Source organism: Carcharodon carcharias, chromosome 1 (assembly GCF_017639515.1).
Source record: "Carcharodon carcharias isolate sCarCar2 chromosome 1, sCarCar2.pri, whole genome shotgun sequence".
Taxonomy (NCBI): domain Eukaryota; kingdom Metazoa; phylum Chordata; class Chondrichthyes; order Lamniformes; family Lamnidae; genus Carcharodon; species Carcharodon carcharias.
In genome coordinates this window covers 95,151,789-95,175,647 of record NC_054467.1, presented here as the reverse complement: position 1 = coordinate 95,175,647, position 23,859 = coordinate 95,151,789, and the positions used below count along the sequence as shown (strand labels likewise).

Sequence of the window (23,859 nt, the reverse complement as noted above, 5' to 3'; positions counted from 1 at the left end):
GCAGCCTCATCGGATGCAACGGTCACTGGCAGAGGGACGGAGGAGCTGCTGCCCTCATCCGGAGCGCCCTGAGAAGTTGCTTCGGACCTCCCTGCTCACTGTAGATGGTTGGGCACCAAGCTGGGAAACTTGGTGCCTAGACCATCCCCCACATTGGCACTGATAAACTGAGGTCAATGCGACGTGAGGGCTTGCTGGTCCGAGCGCATCCCCAGGAAGCCCTGATAGGTCTCCTAGAGGAGCCTCTCCACAAGAGTCTCCACTCTCTCCATGGAGGAAGCATGGCGCTCGGCAGTGAGGCTCATTGCATCGGCGATGGTCCGCGTGGACTACTCCACCATGGAGACCAAGCCAAGCATAACCTCATGTATCTCTGCCAGATCCTCCCGCACACCCTGCTGGACTTCCAGTGTTTGCTGCCTCACAGACGACTCTAGAGGCCCATCATCAGCCACTGATTGAGCATGTACCTGGTCCCCTGCAGTCCTCCGACTGCTGGTGCCCTGGGCTCTCTGTCTCCCCCAGCTCCTCCAACGACTGTGAAGTGCCCTGACCGCCGTGCCCCAGGACACTAGCTGATGAGCTAATTCCCACCGAGGTGCTAGCATCTGTGCTGGTGCCTGCCTGGCAGGGATGGTGTGACACTGGTGGGCCAGAGAGTTCTGGGCCCTCAGGTGTGAGAGGGGGCCTCTGCCGCTCCTCCTCATGGCCCTGCTCCGCTGATGCTGAAAGGAAGAACAAGTACATTTGATTAGTTAACGTGGAGACAATGTCAATGTGCATCCCTGTCCCCTGGATCATTATGCTTCATCCTTCCATAAGTAATGGTCAAGCTATGTTGCAAACTTCATACACTGAACATTCAGCACTGCCATGGCTGCTGGGACACTAATGGTGACCTTCGTGCTGGGCAAACATACCTGCCCGTGGCACCCCAGCCTCACCGACACCGGTGGACCTGGGCGCATGGCGCCTCTCAAAATTGAGGGCGTCCTGCTCGAACCTGGAAATGATGGCCAACTGGGCTGGCCCTCCGCCAGTCCTCACCCGCTCAGCGGCATTATGAGCATTCTTCTCCTGAAAAGGAGAGAAGAGCATTGATTAATGCTAATTGTACCTGGAATCTCTTCACTGCCGGCCCACCCATCCAGAGTGGGACATTGCAGGGATCCAGTCCCTCCTCACCCTGCTCCTGCTGAACACGCACACAAAGATACCAGGCCTGTCGTGGGAGCTCACTACCTCCGCCACCTCCTCCCAGTCATGTTTGGTCATGTGGCGGGCCGCCTCCCCCCTGTCTCTGGGAATGAGGACCTCCCACCATGCTGCCACCTCCTTGGGGAGGGCAGCAAGGCAATTGTCTGAGAAACAAGAAGCACAGTGGCCCTCCTGCCCTACCCTCCTGCCTGGCCTGCTCACCAGCAGCACTCTGGAGAGCCCTTCTGCTGGCCATGTTTGACAGCCTTTGTAAGGCTGCAGGAGCTCTTTTAAACAGGCCGCTAGGTCTCCATTGGACCCAGTGGTCATAGCAGTCCCACCGCTGCCCGCCCATCTCCACTGTCCTCGGGAGCCAAGTTTCACGCTGAGTGGTCCTTAATTGCCCCGCCTGTGTAAAATGGCAGCGTGGGCAGTGATCGGGTTCGTACCTGCCCACTCCCATATGGCCTGCCCGACCCACCCGACAGGCAGAAAATTCTGCTCATAGGCCTCTTATCTGACTTTTCTCCCAGAGTGTCACACATCATTGCCTTCCTTATGCTAACCTTTACCAACAATTCTCTGATAGTGCGAATTAGGACAGGATGTGTACCAAGTCCCGTTCACCCACTGTTCCCTAACCTGCGTTGAGCCCTGTTTGGGCAACACCTTAATTTAAAAATTTGCATCCTCGTTTCCGAATCCCTCCATGACCTTTCCTCTCTCTCTATCTCTCTAACCTCCTGCAGCCTACAACCCTGTGAGATATCTATGCTTCACCAATTTTGCTCCCTGTGCATCTCCGATTTTAATTGTTCCACCGTAGGTTAGCCATGCTTTCAGCTATTTAGGGCCTAAGTTCTGGAATTCCCTCCCTAAACCTCTCAACTTTTATAGATTGCTTTCTTCCTTTAAGATGGCCCTTAAAACGTACCTTTTTGACCAAGCCTTTGATCATTTGCCATAATATCTTCTTATGTGGTTCAGTGTTTCTTGATAATGATCCTGTGAAATGCCTTGGGGCATTTTACCCTATTAAAGAATCTATATAATTGTAAGCTATTGTTGTTGCAGCACCCCTTATCCATTCCACTGCTGTTGCCTCCTCTGTCCCTGCTTCCATCCTCTTCATACCTGCCCCCCTCATCACCCCTTTCTCCTAGTGCCTTTCTTATTGCTTTCCGCTACCCTTCTATATCCTCCCATTTCCCTTGCTCCCCAGTCAGTCTCGATGACTCTCCCCCTCATCCCATTTTCTCCCTTTCCCTTTAGTCCATGTTCCTCCGCTCCATCTCTGATATATCTCCTCCCTCAATTTCACAAACTTTACCACCATGATGCCAACACTAGTTTCAAGCATTTAAGTTGAGAAATCCACATTTTTTTAAAAAGTTCTTAAGCATTATAAGTACAATATAGTAAGCACTGTATATAAAAAGAAAACAACCTCACCCCTGCCCTATTCAAGGCCTAGTACCTTACAGGTATCTCTGGTCACAGGTCCTTGCTCCCTGGCTGCTCCTAACATCCTCAGACTGCCTGCATATGTGGCCTGAAGCATGGATAGGGTGCTCAGGCCTGGATAGAATGGATGGTGGAGAGGGAGGGAGGGAAACACAGCAGCCAGTGGGCCAGATGACTTGAATGCCAAGGCCTTGCAATGATGGCTAGCTCTGGGAGAGAAAGGAGGTGTGAAAGGGAGAGTCCTGGGGCCTGTGAGGGCAGCATTGAATTAAGTATATTTTAATTTAAATTAGAACTCACCTAGCTGACAGGAAGTAAAAATTAATACAAATAAAAATTAGAGGAGTTACTTACAGGAAACTGGACTCGGATTAAAATATAAATGGAATGGAAATCAATGGATTGTACAGCAGATCCACAAGGTTTCTGGCAGGCAACCAACCAGTTCCCAGCATGCGGGTCAGTTGCTAAAGTATTTTAAGGCATTTGAGTGCCTCCATTTTAATTCAACTTTTATTTTTCATACTGAGACATGGAAAAGGAGGTAAGATGGGCTGAATCCATGAGGTAAATGCTTTTTGTTGCATTGCTGGGGACAAGGAGAGGAGCAGGAGTCTTTATTTCAGGCCCAACAAGCTTACCACATTGTGATTAGATCTTCACAACCATCCATCCACCATGATGTCAAAGTGGCTCCCTCCCTCTCCATATCCCCATGTCTGAATCCCTCCATAATGTCCGACTTGCATGACATCCACTCCCCATTGATCTCCATCCCAATAGACAGGCAGTTTAACTGATTGTTGGGTAGGAAACCTGTTGAAAAATGTATAAGAAATTCTGCTGTTAAATTCAGCAGGATATGCGGGAAATGTTACTTCCGGATTTCTCATCTGAAAGTCCAACCTCTCCCTGTGCTCTTCCCGGCTGAGTAAATATTGAGGCCAAAGTGTCTTCATTGCCTTCCTGCAGCCCTGATCCTTGCTCCGATCCATTTTGCTCCACCTGGGTCTCTTGTTAATTTTTAAATATATTAACAGCTTTGAACTCTTCTGGATTTTCATTATTGCTTTTGTTCACACTTTTATATGTAATATGCAGACATCCCTATCCCTGGATGTGTACCATTCCCTCCCTTTATTTCATTGTGTCTCTTTTCTCTCATTGCCTTTTTTTATTCTAAACTACTTCACTAATTTAGCTGCTCTTTACTTAATATTTTGCTTAATATGCAGTTGTATATTCTTGGCTGGAACTCTCCTCTTCAATGCTTCAAGAGCCCAACAACCCCCGACTGCTCCCAGATTCCTGTACTTTCTCTCACTATGCCCTCACACCCCACAACCACCTGCATGTTCTGACCAGATAGCTGCACTCCTCTTAGCCATTACCTTGGCCACAGAAGGCTTAGTCTCCACTGCTTCAATTCCCAAACTTGGGCCTCAGTTTAAAATCTCATCTAAAAGACATCCCACTCCCTGCATGCTGCACAGAAGTGTCAGCGTATATTACATTCCTACCCTGGAGTGGGAACCATGATCAAGCTTCTGACTCGGAGGCAAGTGTGCTATCACTAAGCCAAGGCTGGCACTTAAATAACTTTAATCCTGTAAAATGATATGTTGTCAAATTTCCTGTAAGCAATGCCATTAAAATTTATGTATATCTCATATCTAGCATGCATCCAACGCACTCCAGATCTTGGAAATTAGACATCACATTTTAATATAGATGGAAAACTATCTTTTAATGTTTTGATATTAAAAAAAACCCAAGAAAGCCAAGCTTTGACTGGAAGTCAAAAACTTACAAGTAGCTAAACCTAGCTAAGCCTACTGTTTGATCTCAGCAGCTTCCAAGTAGCCAGTATTTTTATTAGCCAATTTAAAACAGTAGCCTCAAAGGTGTAGGCCAAACTGGAAGCTAACCATTGCATTTCTGCTCCAGACTAAGACTTATGCGTGCTGCCATGGAATATCTGTTAGTGTTTTAAAAAATAATTATCCTTTGATGCATGGCACAAAAAATGAGTTCAGTACCAATTGAAATAAAATATTTCAAATATTTCCACTTTTCTTGGGAGAAATCTCCTGCAAAGTTATATCCCCTCAATGGAATTAATCTCCACAGTGAATAGCAAAGTTTAATTTCTTTCTATGTTATGAGGGGCTTTGTTTTGTACATAGTTTTAGACTGACTTAACTGAACACTCTGGCATCAATTATAGCCAGAGCTTTCCTTTTTCAGCTGGCAGTCGTCACTTTGGTTTCAGCCCTGAGACTGAAACTGCAACAAAATTTATTTGGCCAGTTTCTTGCTCAGTCTTTGGAACCTCATGTCTTTCACTTGTGAAAATGATACACGATCCTGATAATCTAGCTACATTTGGACTCACATTTTGGTTCAAATCTCTGCAGCATCCCTAGTTTTTCATTGATAACCAATTGGTAGGAATAATGATGCTTAACCAGACATTAGTAGAGAAGTGATGATCATTCATTCACTGAAGATGTTTCTTGTGTCCAACAATGATTGTGATACTTTGGTTACACCTGTATAGATATAATGTTAATCTATTTACACTTATATAAAACACATTATGAATTATAGTGCAGTACTAATCCTTTTTTGTACAAGATTTTAATATGGAACAGTGCTCCATGACTTTACATCGGATTACACAGAAGTTACAGCCCACAAACAGATCGGTCAGTACAATTGGCTTGTGCCAGTGTTTATACTTCACAACAGCCCTCTCCACCCTATTTCATCTAACCCTATTATCCTTCTATTTCATATCCCTGATGTGTTTATGTAGTTTCCCCTTAAAGTCCTCTCTGCAATTCACTGCAACTACTGCATCTAATAGCAAGTTACACGTTCTAACCACTCTCTAAAGAAGTTTTTTTCTGAATCCTTTATTGGATTTATTAGTGAATGCAATTTATACCACAGCGTGATAAGAATGTATCTGAACTATATCCATGAAAAATGGGGTTAAGCAAAATTGTCTTAGTTTGTTGACTTTTTGGGCTGCTTAAGTCAATGGCATGGATCCTTGAGAATTTAATATAAAGTTTAAATCCATTTTCCATTAATGTTCATGGATCTCAAGTTAATGACAGAACAGGTCTTGATATTCTGAGAGAGAATTTATCCAGCAATAGGTAAAAAGCAGTACAAGTAGCCCTTTACAGACCCCTTGATCAACAAATTAAAACACTGTTAAGAAATATAGGGATTATTTTCTGAACTTTGTTATGAAGTGGCAGATGATGTGTGCCAGGCGGACCAAATCCACAAGTCATGGGTCACACTATCACAATGGTTTTGCAATTTATATTTATTACAAGAAGATATGTGCACTGAATTCAGAAGTAATGAGTCCACCAAGATCTTTAGAGATTTCAAAAATTAAATTTATTAACAATATAAAAGATTTCATGCCCATATGTAAGACTACAATTACTTACTACTATAACAAATGCTAAAATTCCTAATTGACCTGACTCCCAGTTACGCACCCCTTTAAGGCAACAGTCCAAAGTAGATTTTAGATTTAAAACAAACCCAGCAGGTTAACACAGTACCCACTTGACAGTGGAATTCCAAATGGTTTTTCTCCAACTTCAGTTACTTTAGCAGACTTAAGCACAAATGGCTGGCGGCTTCTTGAAGGCTTTTTCACACACTCCTGTTAGATCTTCCATGGCTTTCTCCGCATAGCTTTTCATTCTCCTTTATATATGTTTCTCCCCTTTTAATATGTAAATGATATTATTCCATATGTCATTGAAACTGTATCTGCCTCATAATATAAAAACTTTCAAGTTGCCAATATTGTCAGTAACCTTTGGGAAAAGTAAGCACACTCATTAGCCTTGCTTATCTGGCTAGTTGTAAACAGACTAAGATTCCTTTGAAATCCAACAATCCCTTCATTTATCTAAAAATGCAAATTCTCCTCACATCTTACATGCTAAGCCAGCATCCATGTTTACTCATTAACAGTTCGAGCACACTCCTACACCTACCTTCTTTTGATGATTTCAAGCTTGCAGTCTACTTGACTGCAAATGTAATTAAATCACATGGACAGATCCAATTATAATCACACCCATAAACCTACTTCATAATAAAGCAGGAAAATATTATGAAAGTTATTATACTTTTGTCACAGCATGCAGCACTTGTGGTAGGTGAGGTTCCATGTTACTGGTGCATACTTGGAAATTTTTCCCTACATAAGGACAGAATTGTATTGGCTTCAAAGGCTAGGGCTGGATTTTCGCAGAGTTGTGAACTGGGCAGGACCTGCATGTCAAAGTCCCGCCCCCATTTCCAGCAGATTCCACTTTTGATGGCAGGGGCAAAAGGCAGGGCATGAATCTCAGGCAGAGAACTCGAATTCCACAGGACCAGCTGAAACTATTGTTGAATTCAAACAGACCCCATTTTCGCTATTGCAAGGGCCTTAACCTGCAATGTGAGAGTCACAAATTTATAAAGTAGTTATAAATGCTTGTGAATGGCAGATAATTGGGTTTAACTGTCATGGTCTAAAGTTATTGAAATCCTCAACCCTTTAAAAGCGCAAAGAAACAGGCTGAAGCTGTCATTAAGAATTTTAAAAAGTCTGTTTGACTGCTTTGAATGACAGTCTATCTGGTGTAGGTTGGGGAAAAAAACCATTACTACCTGTCCCTGCAGTTTCAACAGACTTCTTTGTTGACTTAACACATTTTGATTGGCAGTTTAAAGAGACTATTAAAGGATAAGCTGTCTTTGATGTGGTTATAGAATAAAAGTTTGTTTTTAAATCTGATTGAACCCTTAAGGGGAGTTAAAACCTTTGAATGGGTTTCATTAATGAGTTGTTTTTTCCTGTATCTAGTGTGTATAAGCCAGAGCTCTATTATATGCTCAGTTTATTTTTTTTCCTCTCCACATGGCTTCCGAGGTCTACCCAGAGTAGATATAGGGTGAGTGGCTGTGGAGGTGGCTTGGGGTTATGGGAAGCATGGGGTAGGTGGGAGGCATGAGATAGCATGGAAATTGGTAGGGGGTGGGGGGGAGGTGAGGAGGTGTGAGGGCTAGAGGGCCTAACGTTTTCTAAAACAACTGGGATGTAGTCCCCAGAGAACCAAAGTGAGTCTTCTAACCAGCCCACCTTGGCACACACGCGTCTCCTTGACTGCCTGCAATTGCTTCCGTGGTTGTTGGGCTAACTCTAATCCCGTCCCAAACACCTGGAGTGAAAATTAGGTGTAACGGGACCCTTTAAGCAGAGGCTGGTCTGCTCTCTTGGGAAATCTGGCCCTGCACTGCCAAGGTTGGTGGGTTGAATATGTCTGGATACTGATGATTTATACCCTTTCATAACAAATTTACAACCATTCAGCATCTAAATGTTACTGTAATTTCAAGATTCATTTTAAGGACTGCATGATGCAAGGCAGCAGCAGGACTGTGGTACTATGCTTTCTGATTCAATGCTGAAAGTAGTTTAATAACCTGAGCAGAGAGGAAAGGTGAATATAGTGGCACATTCAGCTACACCCTAATGTATGCATCTCACTCTACTTTCTCAAACCTACTTCAGCACATCATACCACGGTTCAATTTACTTTGCAGGTGCCCCATCCTTCCCTGCCTATGCACTTCCTCACATCCCCACCTGTCCATCCACCACTGGAACGCACCTTCATCTTTCTGTTATGTCATCATTGTGCCTCATTGCTACCCTCAACGAATGCTCTCCATCCAGTCATCCTGACTTGGAATAATATCGCTGTTCCTTCACTGTTGCTAGGTCAAAATCCTGAAGCTACCTCTCTAACAGCATTATGGTACACCACATGGATTTCAATGGTTCAAGAAGGTATGTCACCACCAGCTTCTCAAGGGCAACTGGAAATGGGCAACAAATGCTGGCCTTGCCAGTGACTCTCACATACCAAGGATAGATTGCATGCATACTTTGAATGCCATCTTAAATAGGGTGAATGATAATCCAGTCTTGGCTGTTCATTGCATCACTGATCTGCAGTGAAGTGTTCTCCAGCTCATCGCTAGCAGGGAAATGCAGATGGGCCATGAGAGGGATGATGGTGTAAGGGAACATGGAAGTGAGGGGCTCTGCTGAAAGTGCTTCTTTTTTTCATTCTTGGGGCAAGACCAGCATTTATTGTCTACCCCTGTTTGCCCCTTGAGAAGTTGGTGGTGAACAGCTGCAATCCACCTTTCTGGTATGGAGGGAGTGCCAGGAACTGGACCCAGTGTTGATGGAGGAACTGTGAATTATCTCCAAGTCAGGGTGGTGTATGACTTTGGAACTTGCAGGTAGTGCTGTTCCCATCCACCTGCTATCCTTATCCTTTTAAGGTAATCAAGGTTGTGATTTGGAAGGTGCTGTCAAAGGGACCTTGCTGAGTTATTGCAGTCCCTCTTGTAGATGCTACTCACTGCCACTGGTGACGGAGAAAGTGAATGTTGCTGGTGATGGATGGGATGCCAATCAAGCAGGCTGCTTTGTCCTGGAAGATGTCTAGCTTCTTGAGTGTTGTTGGAGTTGCAAGCATCTAGGCAAGTGGAGACTATTCCATCACAATCCTGACTCGTGCCTTGTAGATGGTGGGCAGAGTTTTGGGAGCTGGGAGGCGAATCATTCACCGCAGAATTCCTAGCCTCTAACCTGCCACAGATTTTTATGACTGGTCCAGTTAAGTTTCTGGTCAAAGGTAAATCCCTTGGATGTTAATGGTGGGGGATTCTGCTGTGGTAATGCCATTTGAATGTCAAAGGAAGTGGTTAGATTTTCTGTTGTTGGAGATGGTCATTGCCTGGCGCTAGTGTGGCACAAATGTTACTTGCTACTTAACTCAAGCCTTAATGTTCTCTAGCTCTTGTTGCATTTGGGCAAGGACTGCTTCAGTTTCTGAGGAGGTGTAAATGGTGCTGAACTGGACTGGAACTCTACAATCATCAGAGGACATTCCCACTTCTGACCTTAGGATGGAGGGAAGGTAGTTGATGAAGCAGTTGAAAATGGCTGGGCCTAGGCCCCTTCCCTGAGGCACACCTGAAGTGTTGTCCTGGGACTGATATAATTGACCTTCAACAATTACAACCATTTTCGTTTGTGTTAGGTATGATTTCAGCAATTGGAGAGTTCTCGCCCCAGTTCCCATTGCCTTCAATTTTATTAGAGTTCTTAGTGCCAAGCTTGGTCACAAGCCTTTGTTATATCTAGTGCATTCAGTCGTTTCTTGACATAATGTGGAGTGAATTGAATTGACTGAAAAACTGGTACCTTTGATAATGGCAACATCGGGAGGCATAGATGGATTCAGTTGGCACTTCTGGCTACAAATGATTGAAAATGCTTCAGCACTGATGTGCTGGGCTCCGCCATCATTGAAGATGAGGATGTTTGTGGAGCCTCCTCTTCCCGTTAGTTGTTTGCCCACCACAATTCATGACTGGATGTGGCAGGATTGAAGAGCTTTGACCTTATCCATTGATTGCTGAGATCAACAGCATATATGACATGCTGCTTCTGCTGTTTGGCATGCATGTAGAACTGTGTTGTATCTTTGTTAGGTTGGCACTTCATTTTTAGGTATGTCTAATGCTGTTCTTGGCATGTCTTCTACACTCCATATTGAAGCAAGATTGGACCCCTAGTTTGATGGTCATGGTAGAGTGAGGGATTTGCTGGGCTAAGAGGTTAAAGATTGTTGTAGAATGCATATCTGTTGTTGTTGATGGCCTCGTGGATGTCTAATTTCAATCTGCTGAATCTATTCTGAATCTATCCCATTTAGCACAGTGGAAGGGGTCTCCTGTGTGAAGATGGTATTTCACCTCCACAAGGACTATGTGGTGGTCACTCTGATGAAACTATCGTAGAGAGATGTATCTGTAACAGTAGATTGCTGAGGTCAAGACAGACAGGTTTTTCCCAGATATTGGTGTCCTCACCACCTGCATACACAGCCTGGCAGATCTGTCCTTCAGGACTGTGCCAGCTTGGTCAGTGGTCGTGCTATTTAGCCACTGTAGTAATAGATATTGGAGTCCTGTGCCATTGCTATCCTCATTGTTTTTTGCTAGCGATGTTCAACATGGAGGACTGCTGATTCATCATCTGAAATGACGATCAGCGGAAGCATTAACCCAAGCCTCTGGATTACCAGTCCAATAACGTAACCTGTATGCTATTATTTCCTCTCATTAATGAGGGTATCCTGGGCAGCAGTGTGCACCTCTGCCGGTGCCAGAGCCTCACCATATTTCATTAACTCCTCCTCGGAACCCTCTGAAGAGATTCTGTGCTCTGCACCTTGTTCATCAGGCAGGTCCAAACCTTGCTGCTCTGCAGTGTTTTGCAGAGCACAGCACACCATGACCATTCTGGAGGCTTTGACTGGTGTGCATGAAGAGTACCTCCCGATCTGTCCAGATATCTGCATCACATCTTCACCATGCTGATGGCTTGCTCAATTATGGCCCTTTTTGTCATATGACTTACATTTTATTGCTCCTGAGCCTCATTGGTTGGTTTCCTTGCAGATGTCAAGAGCCACATTTTAAGTGGGTATCCCTTGCCTCCAAAAAAAATGAGCTGGTAACTCTGCTTCGAGATGCAAAGAGATGAGGGAGGGCTGATAGTTGCAAATTGAAAGTTTCATTGCTGCCCAGGAATCTCATGTATCACTTGTGTAAGATTGTTTTGTGATTGCACACCAGCTCCAGATTGACAGCGTGGAAGCCCTTGTGGTCAGCAAGCATTTCTGGGTGAATTGGGAATGCCTTATTTGTCATGCCTGCATTGTGATGTTTTGCACCTGTGTGAAGTCAGAGCTGCAAACCCAAATATCTGCTCACTCTAACTGACTTGCATCGTTGGTGATAAAGTTAACATTGTTATGGGCCCTGGTGAACAAGCTATCAGTTACCTGTCTTATGCATTTATTTGCACCGCCTGTAAGGTCCAGCAAATGCCTCCAGTGTAGCCCTGGAAAGATCCAGAAGCAAAGAATTTGAAGGCAGTGATGACTTCACCAGGAACCGCTACACTATGACCCCCTGGTGTACTTCATAGCAGCTCTCATTCTAGCAGGCTGCAAATGACTGCCACCACCAGATGGATGACTGTGAGACAGTGACAGTCCGACAATTCAAGGAAACTTATCCTGTTTGTACCCTGTATTGTGGGTTTGACCTCTTCTGAGCTGGGCCTCTCTAGTCACCCCTTGTCCCACGTGGAGCAGCAGGTGTGTGAGGAGCAGATTGTTGCTGCTCCTGTTCTTGCTGCTGCAGTTGCTGCTGTTGGTCATCTTGATTTTCTGAGGTCCAAAGTTAAAAGGTATATGCAGCCCCCATACCGATGTGACAGATCACTGCCCCAAAGTGGTAATCGGATGTCTAAACCTCAAAAGTTGTGGTGGTAACCTCCAAAGTTGTGTAACCTCTCAGCACAAAGGTACTCTGAACAAAGCCTTTCACACAACTGAATAAGTAACCAGCTGTGAAGCCTCACTACTTATTAGCATATGTCCCTGTCATGTTCTTCAAACCCCTCATTTGTGAGCGTTCTCATCTTGCATTCACTGGCAAGTTCCAGGAAGCGCCTGAAGCATGTGCACCCGCAGTTAAATTCAGAAAGCTGTTTCAATGTGTTTTTATTAGTTAGCCATTAACATATTGAAATTGACAACCCACCTCTCCCACGGGCGTTGCTAGCACACAGTCCAACACGCCACAGATAAATGTGTAAGTCTGCGGGTTAGTGCTGGCTTCTCGGTGTACTGTCAATTTGGGTGCTTTTAACCCTACATCAACTTCTAATCCCACATCCTCCTGCAAGTTAAAATTCATCCCTTTGTCAGCTCCTTTTAGTTCACATGGTGCGAGTCTGACTAGTTGCAGATGTTGGGGAAGGAGAGAAACTGACTAAGCACCAAAATGGAACATCTTAATCTGGCTAACAAGCTGATGTATTGATGTTTGAGTAATTGACTCTTGACTGTTCCAAACCAATGAGAGTGTTATGATCAAGATTAAATGAGAGGAGAGCAGCTTTAAATGATATTTTTCAATTTTGTAGTTTGCTTTATTTCTGCAAACATTAGCAGATAGTTCACTTATCACGACTGAAATTGGAAGATAATTCTTGTGTGAGCTATTCTAAGTGTACTAGGTTAAGTATTTACATTCAATTCTCTGTGCACTCAGTTAATAGTTATGACCTGTTTATTTTCCGCAGATTACAGGAATTTGAAGACATATTAACCATGTGATAAAATAGTGCACAAAAATATCCCAATTAATTACATGAAAAGTAGTGATAAAAATTTCTATTCTATTTTTGCAGCCAGTTTGGTGGAATTTGGCAGAAAAGCCTTTTTGTACAGCATTGCCAAACTGGCGTTAGACTAAAATTTGCTAATTGGGTACAGCTGCGCAAGATTGCCATCTGTGGTCAATTTTAACCTTAAACATACATAGGGGAAAGAAACTAACATTGTTATGGTATCACTTACTTTCAGCTTTTACATTTTTCTTTATTGCTGATTTAATATCCTGGATATTGTGCATCATTTGAGGCACAATTGGGTCATTATTGCAGCCAGGATGGGGGAGGGGGGTGTGGATGGTTGGAGATGGTTGGAGGGGTGTTGGGGTGGGGCAAGGAATTGGGCTGACACTTTGATCTTTCCAGTTTCTATCCCTCCCGAAATTCACCACCAATTACATTTTGCGGGAGGGCTATCAGCTCCTGTGGTATCATTTTCTGAGGAATTCTGCCCAGAGCATCCAGTAGAGCCAGTTGGGCCAACATTTTCTGAAAGCAGACGTGGGACCCTCACTGGGCCCAAAGCTGAAAAAGGAAATTGCAGTTGATTGCCTGAAGGATTGATTGCCATTGCAGCTATTTGGAGGCTAAAGAAAACGTTCTTCAATTTTGATTACAAGCTCCCATCTGAAAGGAACAACATTTCACTCTGGCATCCACAAGCATGGGTGTTTCCTGTGATTTTGTAAATTACTCCATTCCCAAGATTAGGGACAATTGCACCAAGTAGATGCCCCACACTATCATGCTGCCTGCGTTAAAATGCATGGTTCATGTTCCAGCTGTGAGCTGCTAGTGAGGCTGGACTTGTAACAGCTGCATGCCACTTCTAAAAAAAATTACTTTGTTTTTTTGTTTCATCTGGCTTCCACATTTAACTCAATTGACTTTTCATCCTCTTTTAAGCCAACAGTATAATTGGACCTCCATTATCTCTGGTTAAGCCACACCTTTTTGATTTGGCACCAAACTTTTATGCAAGACCTTGGTTCATTTGCAAAGTCTGCCAGTACCATTAACTTTGGGTCTGATGTAAATCATCCTCCCAGCTCAAGAAAAACTAAATGACCCTGACATTGATATTCGTTGCACTTATCTCCAGTTACATAAAGAGGTTATTGCAGTCACATACATTTAAGGTGAAAATTTGGGTACTTGATTCATCATCAAATTCTAACATCCTTAAGGATCCTGTACAATGTAGCAGGTCATGGTGGTCTTGCTGCTTTTTGCCATTTATGAACACAGCAAAATGCTCATAGTGAAGCATGGAAATACTGAGGTAAAAAACACAAGCCAGGACAGCAAGGGGAACCTAATTATATATATATATATATATATATACTTTTAAAGAAAACTACATCCATGATTGTTGTGCTTCAAAATAACATGATAGCTTGAGTCAACCTGAGCATAATGCGAAATCTTAAACAAAATAGGGTCAGTTTAAATTTACTTTTTAGAAATTGCAATTGAAATGATTTTGGAAAAATCAAACAATTAAAAATATCCTAATTTGGGCACAGTGATGCATTTTGATACTTGTTTACTTTGAGTTTATTTCAGATTCATAATTTAGCAATTTGCTAAAGTTTGTCAACCACTATATTTCACGTTTCTGAAAAGGCAGAAGAGTAGTAGATTGTTACAGGGTATGTTTGCTAGTATACATCCTCAGCATATGCCATAGCACTTAACAGCCAATGCAGCACTTTTAATTTGCAGTCACTGGTGTGTAGGAAACATAGCAGCCAATTTGTATACTGCAAGGTCCTACAAACATCAATGAAATAATGACCAGTTAATCTGTTTTTTTTTTTAAGTTGCTGTTTTGAGGGCTAAATGTTGGCCAGGACAGCAAGCAAACTACACTGTTCATTTTTGAATGGGGCTATGTAATTGTTCGTCCTTCTGGGAGGGCAGATGAAGCCATGTTTAACATTTCATTTGAAAGGCAGCATCTCCAACAGTGCGATGGTGCATTGAAGATCATTGATTAAAGCTTGAGCCCACGTCCTTCAGATTCAGAGAGCAGAATGTTATTATTGAGTTAAAGCTAACACTTTATCATGCATCAGAGTGCTTTATGGGCTAATAGACAAAAATAGACAGAACAATTAAGAGAAAGAGAGATAGATGGTAACAAAGAGATAAACCTTCAAAGGTGGGAAAAAGCATGGTCAAGGTAAAGGATTTTAGGCATCTTTGGAAAGTAGGAAGTGAGGATGCAAAGTGCAGGTATTTTGGAAAGGAATTCCAGAGGGCAGACGGTTCATGGCTCAGATTGTAGATATGTTATAACACAGCAGATGGTAAATGCTGAGTTGTTCAAATCCCAGAGGAAAACTTGAAACAACTGTCACAACTAATTTTCAATTTGCATATTTCGAGATGCAGGCTTTGAATTCAGTAATAAGACCACCGAGTCTTAAGAGGTTTTTATGAAACTAAATTAAGCATTTTAAATATATACATCGATGTACAAATTACTGCTATGACACTTCTAAATCCCCTAATCAATCTAATTCCAGTTATACTTTCATTAAGGCAACAGTAAGATATACAGATTTTAAAAGATCCAGGCAAAGAACCATGATACCCCAAACAAATCGAATTCAAAGTGAGTTCTCTTCAGTCTCTGGAGGGAGCAGTTTGGTACATACAGTCTACAGGCGTTTCACACTTGTTGGATCTTAAACTGCCATCCCTTACACACAGCCCTCGCTCCTTTATACATATTTTCCCCTTTGAATGCAAATTCCCTTGTTCCACTATGCTTTTGGACTTCATCATTCTGATAATAAAAAAAATCTCTCATAGCCCTAAGTTTTACAGTAATCTTTGTGAAAAATAAACACTGTTTCTAAACTTCACCTGGCTTGGTGACACATTTCACTCCCTCCTTTGAAAACAATCTAGTCTGATTTATTTAAAAATGCAAATGTTTCCTTGACACCTATGTTTCTAAACTTCCCCATGTTTATCTAATTAACATTTCAAACCTAGCTTCTCCTCTTACATCAAAGCAGCCAGACTAGCTGCTTCTAATTCAATTAAGTCTCACACACATAGATATCTATAGACACATCGCACTCTTACTCTGTTTTACAATAAATTCCAATAAATAATATTATGAGAATTATTATATCTTCTTGACAAGATGGTAGAGCAGAGGAATCAGTAAGTGAGGAGTCAACCAGTGCTGGATAAACAGAGAATGCATGCTGAAATGTGTAGGCTGGGGACAGAACATGGAGTGATTTGAAGGTAAGAACAAAGATCTTTGAATAAACTCAAGTGAGTGGAACATGAAGAGAACAGGATGAGTTCAGGACATTGTAAGTATGAGGATGAAGCTTTAAAGGGACATAGATAGGTTAAGTGAATAGGAAAAGATCTGGCAAATGGAGTATAATGTGTACAAATGTGAAATTGTCCATTTTGGCATAAAGAATAAAAAAGAAGCATATTACTTAAATGGTGAAAGATTGCAGAGCTCTGAGATTCAGAGGGTTTCTAGGTTGTCCTAGTTCATGAATCACAAAAGGCTAATATGTAGATACAGCAAGTAATTAGGAAAGCTAATAGAATGTTATTGTTTATTGTGAGGGCAATTGATTACAAAAGTAGGGAGGCTATGCTTCAGTTGGACAGGGCACTGGTGAGATCACATCTAGAGTATTGTGTACAGTACTGGTCTCCTTATTTAAGGAAAGATGTAAATGCGTTAGAAGCAGTATAGAAAAGGTTTACTAGACTAATACCAGGAATGGGTGGGTTGTCATATGAGGAAAGGTTGGACAGGCTAGGCTTGTATCCACTGGAACAAAAATAAAAATACCTGGAAAAACTCAGCAGGTCTGGCAGCATCTGCAGAGAGGAATGCGGTTAACGTTTCGAGTCTGTATGACTCTTCAACAGAACTAAGTAAAAATAGAAAAGAAGTGAAATATAAGCTGATTTAAGTGGGGGTGGTGGGGGTGTGCGGGTAGGTATGGGACAGGTAGAGCTGGATAGAGGGCCAGTGATAGGTGGAGATAGATAAAAGGACAAAGAGGTGTTGAAGGTGGTGATATTATCTAAGGAATGTGCTAATTAAGGTTAGAAAGCAGGACAAGTAAGGTACAGATAGCCCTAGTGGGGGTAGGGTGGGGTGAAGGGAAGGGATCGAAACAGGCTAAAAGGTGAGATAAAATAATGGATGGAAATACATTTAAAAATAATGGAAATAGGTGGAAAAAAAAATCTATATTAATTATTGGGAAAAACAAGGGGGGATTGGAAAGGGGGTGGAGATGGAGGAGAGAGTTCATGATCTAAAATTGTTGAACTCAATATTCAGTCTGGAAGGCTGTAAAGTGCCTAGCCGGAAGATGAGGTGCTGTTCCTCCAGTTTGCGTTGAGCTTCTTTTCCATTATTTTTAAATGTATTTCCATCCATTGTTTTATGTGTACCTTTTAGCCTATTTCGATTCCTTCTCTTCACCCCACCCCACCCCCACAAGGGCTATGTGTACCTTGCTTGTCCTGTTTTCTACCCTCAATTAGCACATTCCTTAGATAATATCACCACCTTCAACACCTCTTTGTCCTTTTGTCTATGACATCTTTTAGCTATCTCCACCTATCACTGGCCCTCTATCCAGCTCTACCTGTCCCACCCCCTCTCCCCCTTAAACCAACTTATATTTGACTTATTTTCTATTTTTACATAGTTCTGTTGAAGAGTCATACGGACTCGAAACGTTAACTGTTTTCCTCTCCGCAGATGCTGCCAGACATGCTGAGTGTTTCCAGGTATTTTTATTTTTATTTTGGATTTCCAGCATCAGCAGTTTTTTGCTTGTATCCACTGGAGTTCAGAAGAGTAAGAGGTGACTTGGTTGAAGCCTTTAAGATCCTGAGGGGCCTTGATGGGGTCAATGTGGAAGGGGTGTTTTCTCTTAAGGGAGAAGCTAGAACTAGGGGTTACTATTTAAAAATAAGGGGTTGCTCATTTAACACAGAGAGTGGAGATTTTTTTTCTCTGAGGGTCGTGAGTCTTTGGAATTCTCTTACTTCAAAAGTCTGTGGAAGCAGTGTCTGCATATTTTTAAGGCAAAGGTAGATAGATCCTTGATAAACAAGGAGGTGAAAGGTTATCGGAGTAGGTGGGACATTACAATCAGATCTAGAATGATCTTATTGAATGACGGAGCAAGTTCGAGGGGCTGAGTGGCCTACTCCTGCTCCTAGTTTGTATGTTCGTTCATATGTTCATATGTATGAAACCTATGGCTTTCTGAAAAAGTTGTAGTTGGTGAGGAATGGTAAAGAAAACTTTTGAGAAGTTGAAATACAAACTGATACAGGACATGCTTGCAGAAGGGCAAGACAATGGTTTTAGTAATGGATCAGATGTGGATGAGGAAGCTGAGTTTGAGGTTGAGAAATACGCCAAAAGTGGACACACCTCCGTGGAATTTTGTGGACCATAGCCTCTGGTATGAATAGAGAGGATGGCTTCAATATCCTGACATTTTTAAGTCTAAATTTTAACCCTAACTCTCCTGGTGACATGGTGGAAAAACTATATAGCGCCTGGTCTTGGGGAGGAGCAAGCAGAGGCAGGCTGAGAGCCAAGGGCAGATGGAGGGGCGGGGGGGTGAGGGATGATCAGAGACAGACACAACCTAGAGGTGCTCAATTTCAGACACTTTTGTTGAGGTGAGGCTGCATTATATGGGAGCTATGGGGAGTAGTGTTTAAAGGTTGCCTCTGGTTGATATGAAGAGTTTGGAATTATTTTTGTTGTCAGGACAGCCTTGGAGTATTGTGAAGATTTGACTATCGAAAGAGAACAATGGTAGAGTTTGACGTGGCCAAACCACATTTCGCAGAGGGTTCAAATCTGTTATAGGGACAAAAAACATTTTCCTTGCAACAACTGCCTAACTGGAAGAGTAGTATATATTGTTAAGTTATGATTTTAATCAGCATCCCTGTGCTGAAGTCAGGGAGTATGCATCCATTGCCAGAATTTCTATATGAAACCTAATGTTTCTCAGTACTGTAGCATGACAGCAGTTAGCACACTCTATGCAATTGGTGCAACAAAAATTATAATAACAAATGAAAGCAAGCTTGAAATTAAGATTTTCTCCATTCTAACATTGGCAAGATTGAAGCACCCGTTTCTCTGCTCATCCCCTACTCCATCTCCCTCCTTGGATGCTCATTCAGACTAAATCCAATGACGCACAGTAGCAATGTTTTGTTTGACACAGAGCTGAGCTTTCAACCCACATCATACCTGCTACCACAACAGCCTGTTTCCAGCTCCATTAACGTTACCCATCCTTAGTCCTTATCTTAACCAACCATTCTTCTTCTCCTTGATTCTCTTCCTGCCCTAGAAATGCACAAGGCAGATGAAGCACATGCCTGCTTCCATAGCTAGTTTTTCCTAGAACAGGTCATTAGCCTGTCACCAAAGACTATAACTTGAGGGGCACCACTCCATCTAAAGTATGGCTAACCAGGAATCTCTCTTCACTCTTACTGCCTGCTGTAGGTGTATTGGAAGGATTTACAGGTTGATAATCAACCTGTTTTCCACATTATGAACGCACCTTCCATGGCCATTAAATCCTGGAGTGGAACTTGAACCTAGAGCTTTTGGCTCAGAGGCAGGTATGCTACCCACTCTGTCACAAAACCTGCATCAACCATACATTAGTTGAAATACTAATTCTTGGCATTACTGTACAGTCCTTTCTTTCTGCTTTACCACTGAGGATATTCCTTCAGTTATCAGATCCAAGCAGATCTGCCTTAACTTTCATAATCTTATTATCTTACTCCCCCACCTTAGAAAGTCTGCTCAAAATAGAATTCTTTGGCCATGCCTTTGTTACCTGCTCCAGCTTCTTTTCCTCTCTAGCTCTGTCCCCCAGCTCAGTATGGAGTGATTTGGGATATTTTGCTATGTTAAAAATGCAAGTTGCTTTTTCACATATAAGGCTTTGAATTCAAGTTGTTTTGGCCATGCTTAGAGTATTGGATCTTTTTTTATGCAGCTAATTCTAATTAGTTGTTGTTTGATTTATATTTAGAAAATGGTTAATTCACCTCAGTTTAATATGTTTCACTATTCTGTTGCTGCTTCACTTATGCAAACTCTTTTGTTGACAGACACACTCGGAAGAGAGACCATTCCAGTGTGAGGAGTGTAAGGCTTTGTTTCGGACTCCCTTCTCCCTACAGAGACATCTACTGATACACAATAGTGAGCAATTACCTTCACAGTAACTCTACCTGGTGTTTTGCTTTTTTGGTACTGCCTTTTAAAACTTAAAAGTGCCACAGCTTCAGTATCTTGGCTTGAAAACTTTGAACTGTTAAGGCGACAAAAGTCTGCAGGCCTCTTTGACACGTAAGCCCATCGGAAGTGTGGTGGAAGGCTTGAGAACTATGCTAGCTCCTGGTTTCTGCTATTGGTTTTCTTAGACTGTGTTTAGGATATGACCTTCCTTTGCCCCAAATGTGGTCCCTGACATCACAAGAGTGAATTCCCATACTGGTCTTCGCATTGACTGGAGTAGGGATGGCGGGTATTTCAGGCTGAATGGAATAAATTAGTAAGGTGTTTTTTAAAAAAATTAAAAAGCAAATCAAGCACTAGGATTTATTTATAGAGGATAGAATTGAAAATTAAAAGAATTACTTTAAGTTTGTATTGAACCGTAGTCAGTCTATATTTGAAATATGTGTAAAGACCATAAGTCTAGGAGCATAAGTAGGCCATTCGGCCCATCGAGTCTGCTCCACCATTCAATGAGATCATGGCTGATCTGATAATCCTCAACTCCACTTTCCTGCCTTTTCCCCATAACCCTGGATTCCCTTACTGATTAAAAATCTGTCTATCTCAGCCTTGAATGTACTTAATGACCCAGCTTCTACAGCCCTCTGTGGTAGAGAATTCCACAGATTAACTACCTTCTAAGAGAAGAAATTCCTCTTCATCTCTGTTTTGTCAGGCATGATTTCCCCTTCATGAAACCATGCTGAATCTGCTTGATTATATTATGCAATTCTAAATGTTCTGCTATTACATCCTTTATCATAGACCCTAATATTTTCCCAATGACAGATGTTAAGATAACTGGCCTACAGTTACCTGTTTTGGTCTCCCTCCCTTTTTGAATAAGTGTGTTACATTGGCAGTTTTCCAATCTTCTGGGACTTTCCTGGGAATCTAAGAATTCTTGGAAGATTATACCAGTGCATCCACTATCTCAGTAGCTACTTCCTATAATATCCTAGGATTCAACCCTATCAGGTCCAGGGGACTTATTAAGTTCTGGTTTTCATCTTTTGAAAAAGGAATTAGAGGCACTGGATAGAGGCAAAAAGATTTTCAAGGATGATCCCAGAACTGTAAGGTGATACCAATCAGGAAAGGAGGAACAAACTGTGTCTGCCTTTATCTTGAAAAGGGAAAGCTGAGGAATGACCGAATAGACGTCTTTAAAAATAATCAAAGTGTGTTTCCACATGTGGAGAATAGAAACACTAGAAGCCATAAATATAAGATAGTCATTAAGAAACCACACAGGGAATTCAGAAGATTCTTCTTTACCCTGAGAGTGGGAAGAATGTAGAACTCACTGCCCACTGCATTGCGTAGTTGTGATGAATAGAATGTGAGGGAGAAGAGAATAGAGAGCTATGCTGATGGAGTTAAATGAGGAAAGATGGGAGGAGGCATGAGAGGAGCATAGACTGGGTGGGCCAAATGGTCTGTTTCTGTGCTGTGTATTCCATGAAAAGTGACATCTACCTATGGACCCTGGCCTGCATTCTGGCTAAGACCCCAAAACTAATGACAGGACACTTTTGATCTTCATTAGCTCTCTTGCAAAGGGAGGGCTGCATTGTTGGAAGTGCTGACCTTTGCATGTGGTATTGGGCCAGAGTCCATTAGTGTATCGTGCTGGTTCATGTGTGCATAAAAGATCCAATGGTTCAATAAAAACTGGAAGTTCTTAAAGGGACCAACATTCCTCATTCAGCCCACAGCACCAGAAACAGATTAACTGATGGTTTATCTCATTTGCTGCTTGTGCAGTCTTGCTTTGTGTTTATTGACTATCCTTATTATACTTCAGAAGTAATCCATTGGCTGTGAAGTATTTTGCGATACCCCAATGGCAAGATGATCATTATATAAATACAGATCAAATTTTTGCTTCATTCTGACCTTTTCTTAATCAGTCTTTCTCTCCCTTGCTATTTCTTTTTTCCCTGGCTCAACTGATAATTGTATTTATTTGTCCATGTGGGATGTAACAACTTATTTTTCTTGTTATCATCCAGGTGAACGAACTTTCAAATGTGATCACTGTGATGCAACGTTCAAGAGGAAGGATACTTTAAATGTTCACATTCAAGTAGTGCATGATGGGCACAAGAAATACAAATGTGATCTATGTGACAAAGCCTTTGTAACTCCCTCTGTGCTTAAGAGTCATAAAAAGGTATGTGATGTCTTCCAGTAATTATGTAGTACTGTTCCATAATGAGGAAAAAAAAGTAAAATTTCAAATGTTCTGGTCCCAGTAGTTTAGGAGATTGTTAATGATGACAATGTGTAGTGACCCCATTATTATCGGCCAGAATGTAAATGATGGAGCAATTTTCCCATTTATTATAACTGAAGACATTTAATGGAGGGGGGGGGGGGGGCGGATCTCGCAAGCTGGTGTCACAGCCCGTGTCACTTCCTTTTGGGAAGGCCCAAAGTATCAGGCACTTAACTGGTCAGAGGCAGGCCTTCCCCAAAATCAAAGACTCTGACGGCAGAAATCCCACCCCCTGAGAAATGTTGGCCAGTCAGAGACCAGGAGATGTCATTGCAGGCAGCACCACCAGGGGAGCAGTGGCTGCTGCTGGTAACGCACCCAACCCAAGGCTCAGGATCAGCAAAAGACCCAGGTCACAGGTTAGTAATGGCAGGTTGCCTGGCTATTCTTTTGAATAAATATGCTTACCTGTGTAAAAAAAAAAATACTGTGGCAGGAAAATCATGGGTTGACAGTGTTGCCAATAAATACTCTAGGAAACGATTGACCAACCAGCTTGGTGCATTAATAAGAACTGATGAATCTGTCTTTGGGACGTGGGGGCTGATTGAGAGCCACCCCCTTGCTCTTGCTTCTGAGCCACCCCCCTGCCCCTGTACCACGATCCCCAGCCCTAAAACTCCTATCATGCAGTCACCCACCTACGACCAGGGTCCATCGCTGACCCTGGGCCTCGGTTGGGTGAATTGCCAGGAGCTGCCACCACTCCTGCTGGGGCTGCCTGCAGGGGAAAACTGCCAGCCTCTGATTGAGTGGCAGCTCTCAGGGACAGTACTTAAGCCCTGGGGTCCTGGATCCTGAGAAGGCCCGCTGCTAGACACGTACATGCCTGATTAGCAATTAGTATGGCAGGTCTTGCCCAAAGGAAGCGACGTAGTGCTCTTGTCAGCTTTGCAGCCACCAGGCAAGAGCCCTGTCACCTGCATTAAATATTGCCCTGTGTATCTACTCGATGAAAACCTTTCATAATTTTAAAGACCTCCACATCACATCACAGGCAGAGGAAGGATTGGTAAGTTAATGTCTCTGTGTGGTAAATCAGTGATACCAACATCAGTAACTACCTAATCTAAAGGATGGCCAGATCTTTGTGATGAAATTAGCATTGTTAAACAATAAAGAGTATCAGCTCACTGATTATGTAGACCACAGGATAAAGCAAGCACAGATTGTTCTGACCTGGAGAAAGGAGAGAGCTCCAGATTGTAGCTG

At 42.5% G+C, this 23,859-nt stretch overlaps 1 protein-coding gene across 6 annotated transcripts in view; it reads left to right on the top strand.

Annotated features, from left to right (window-relative positions):
• prdm5 (PR domain containing 5) overlaps window positions 1-23,859 on the top strand; it is a 350,538-nt gene that overhangs the window by 166,221 nt on the left and 160,458 nt on the right. For all 6 annotated transcript variants that reach the window (XM_041197058.1, XM_041196880.1, XM_041196967.1 and 3 more), the window contains 2 exons: window positions 20,195-20,288; window positions 22,382-22,542. In XM_041197058.1, the coding sequence (XP_041052992.1) occupies window positions 20,195-20,288; window positions 22,382-22,542 (255 nt within the window). The remainder of the gene's footprint in view (window positions 1-20,194; window positions 20,289-22,381; window positions 22,543-23,859) is intronic.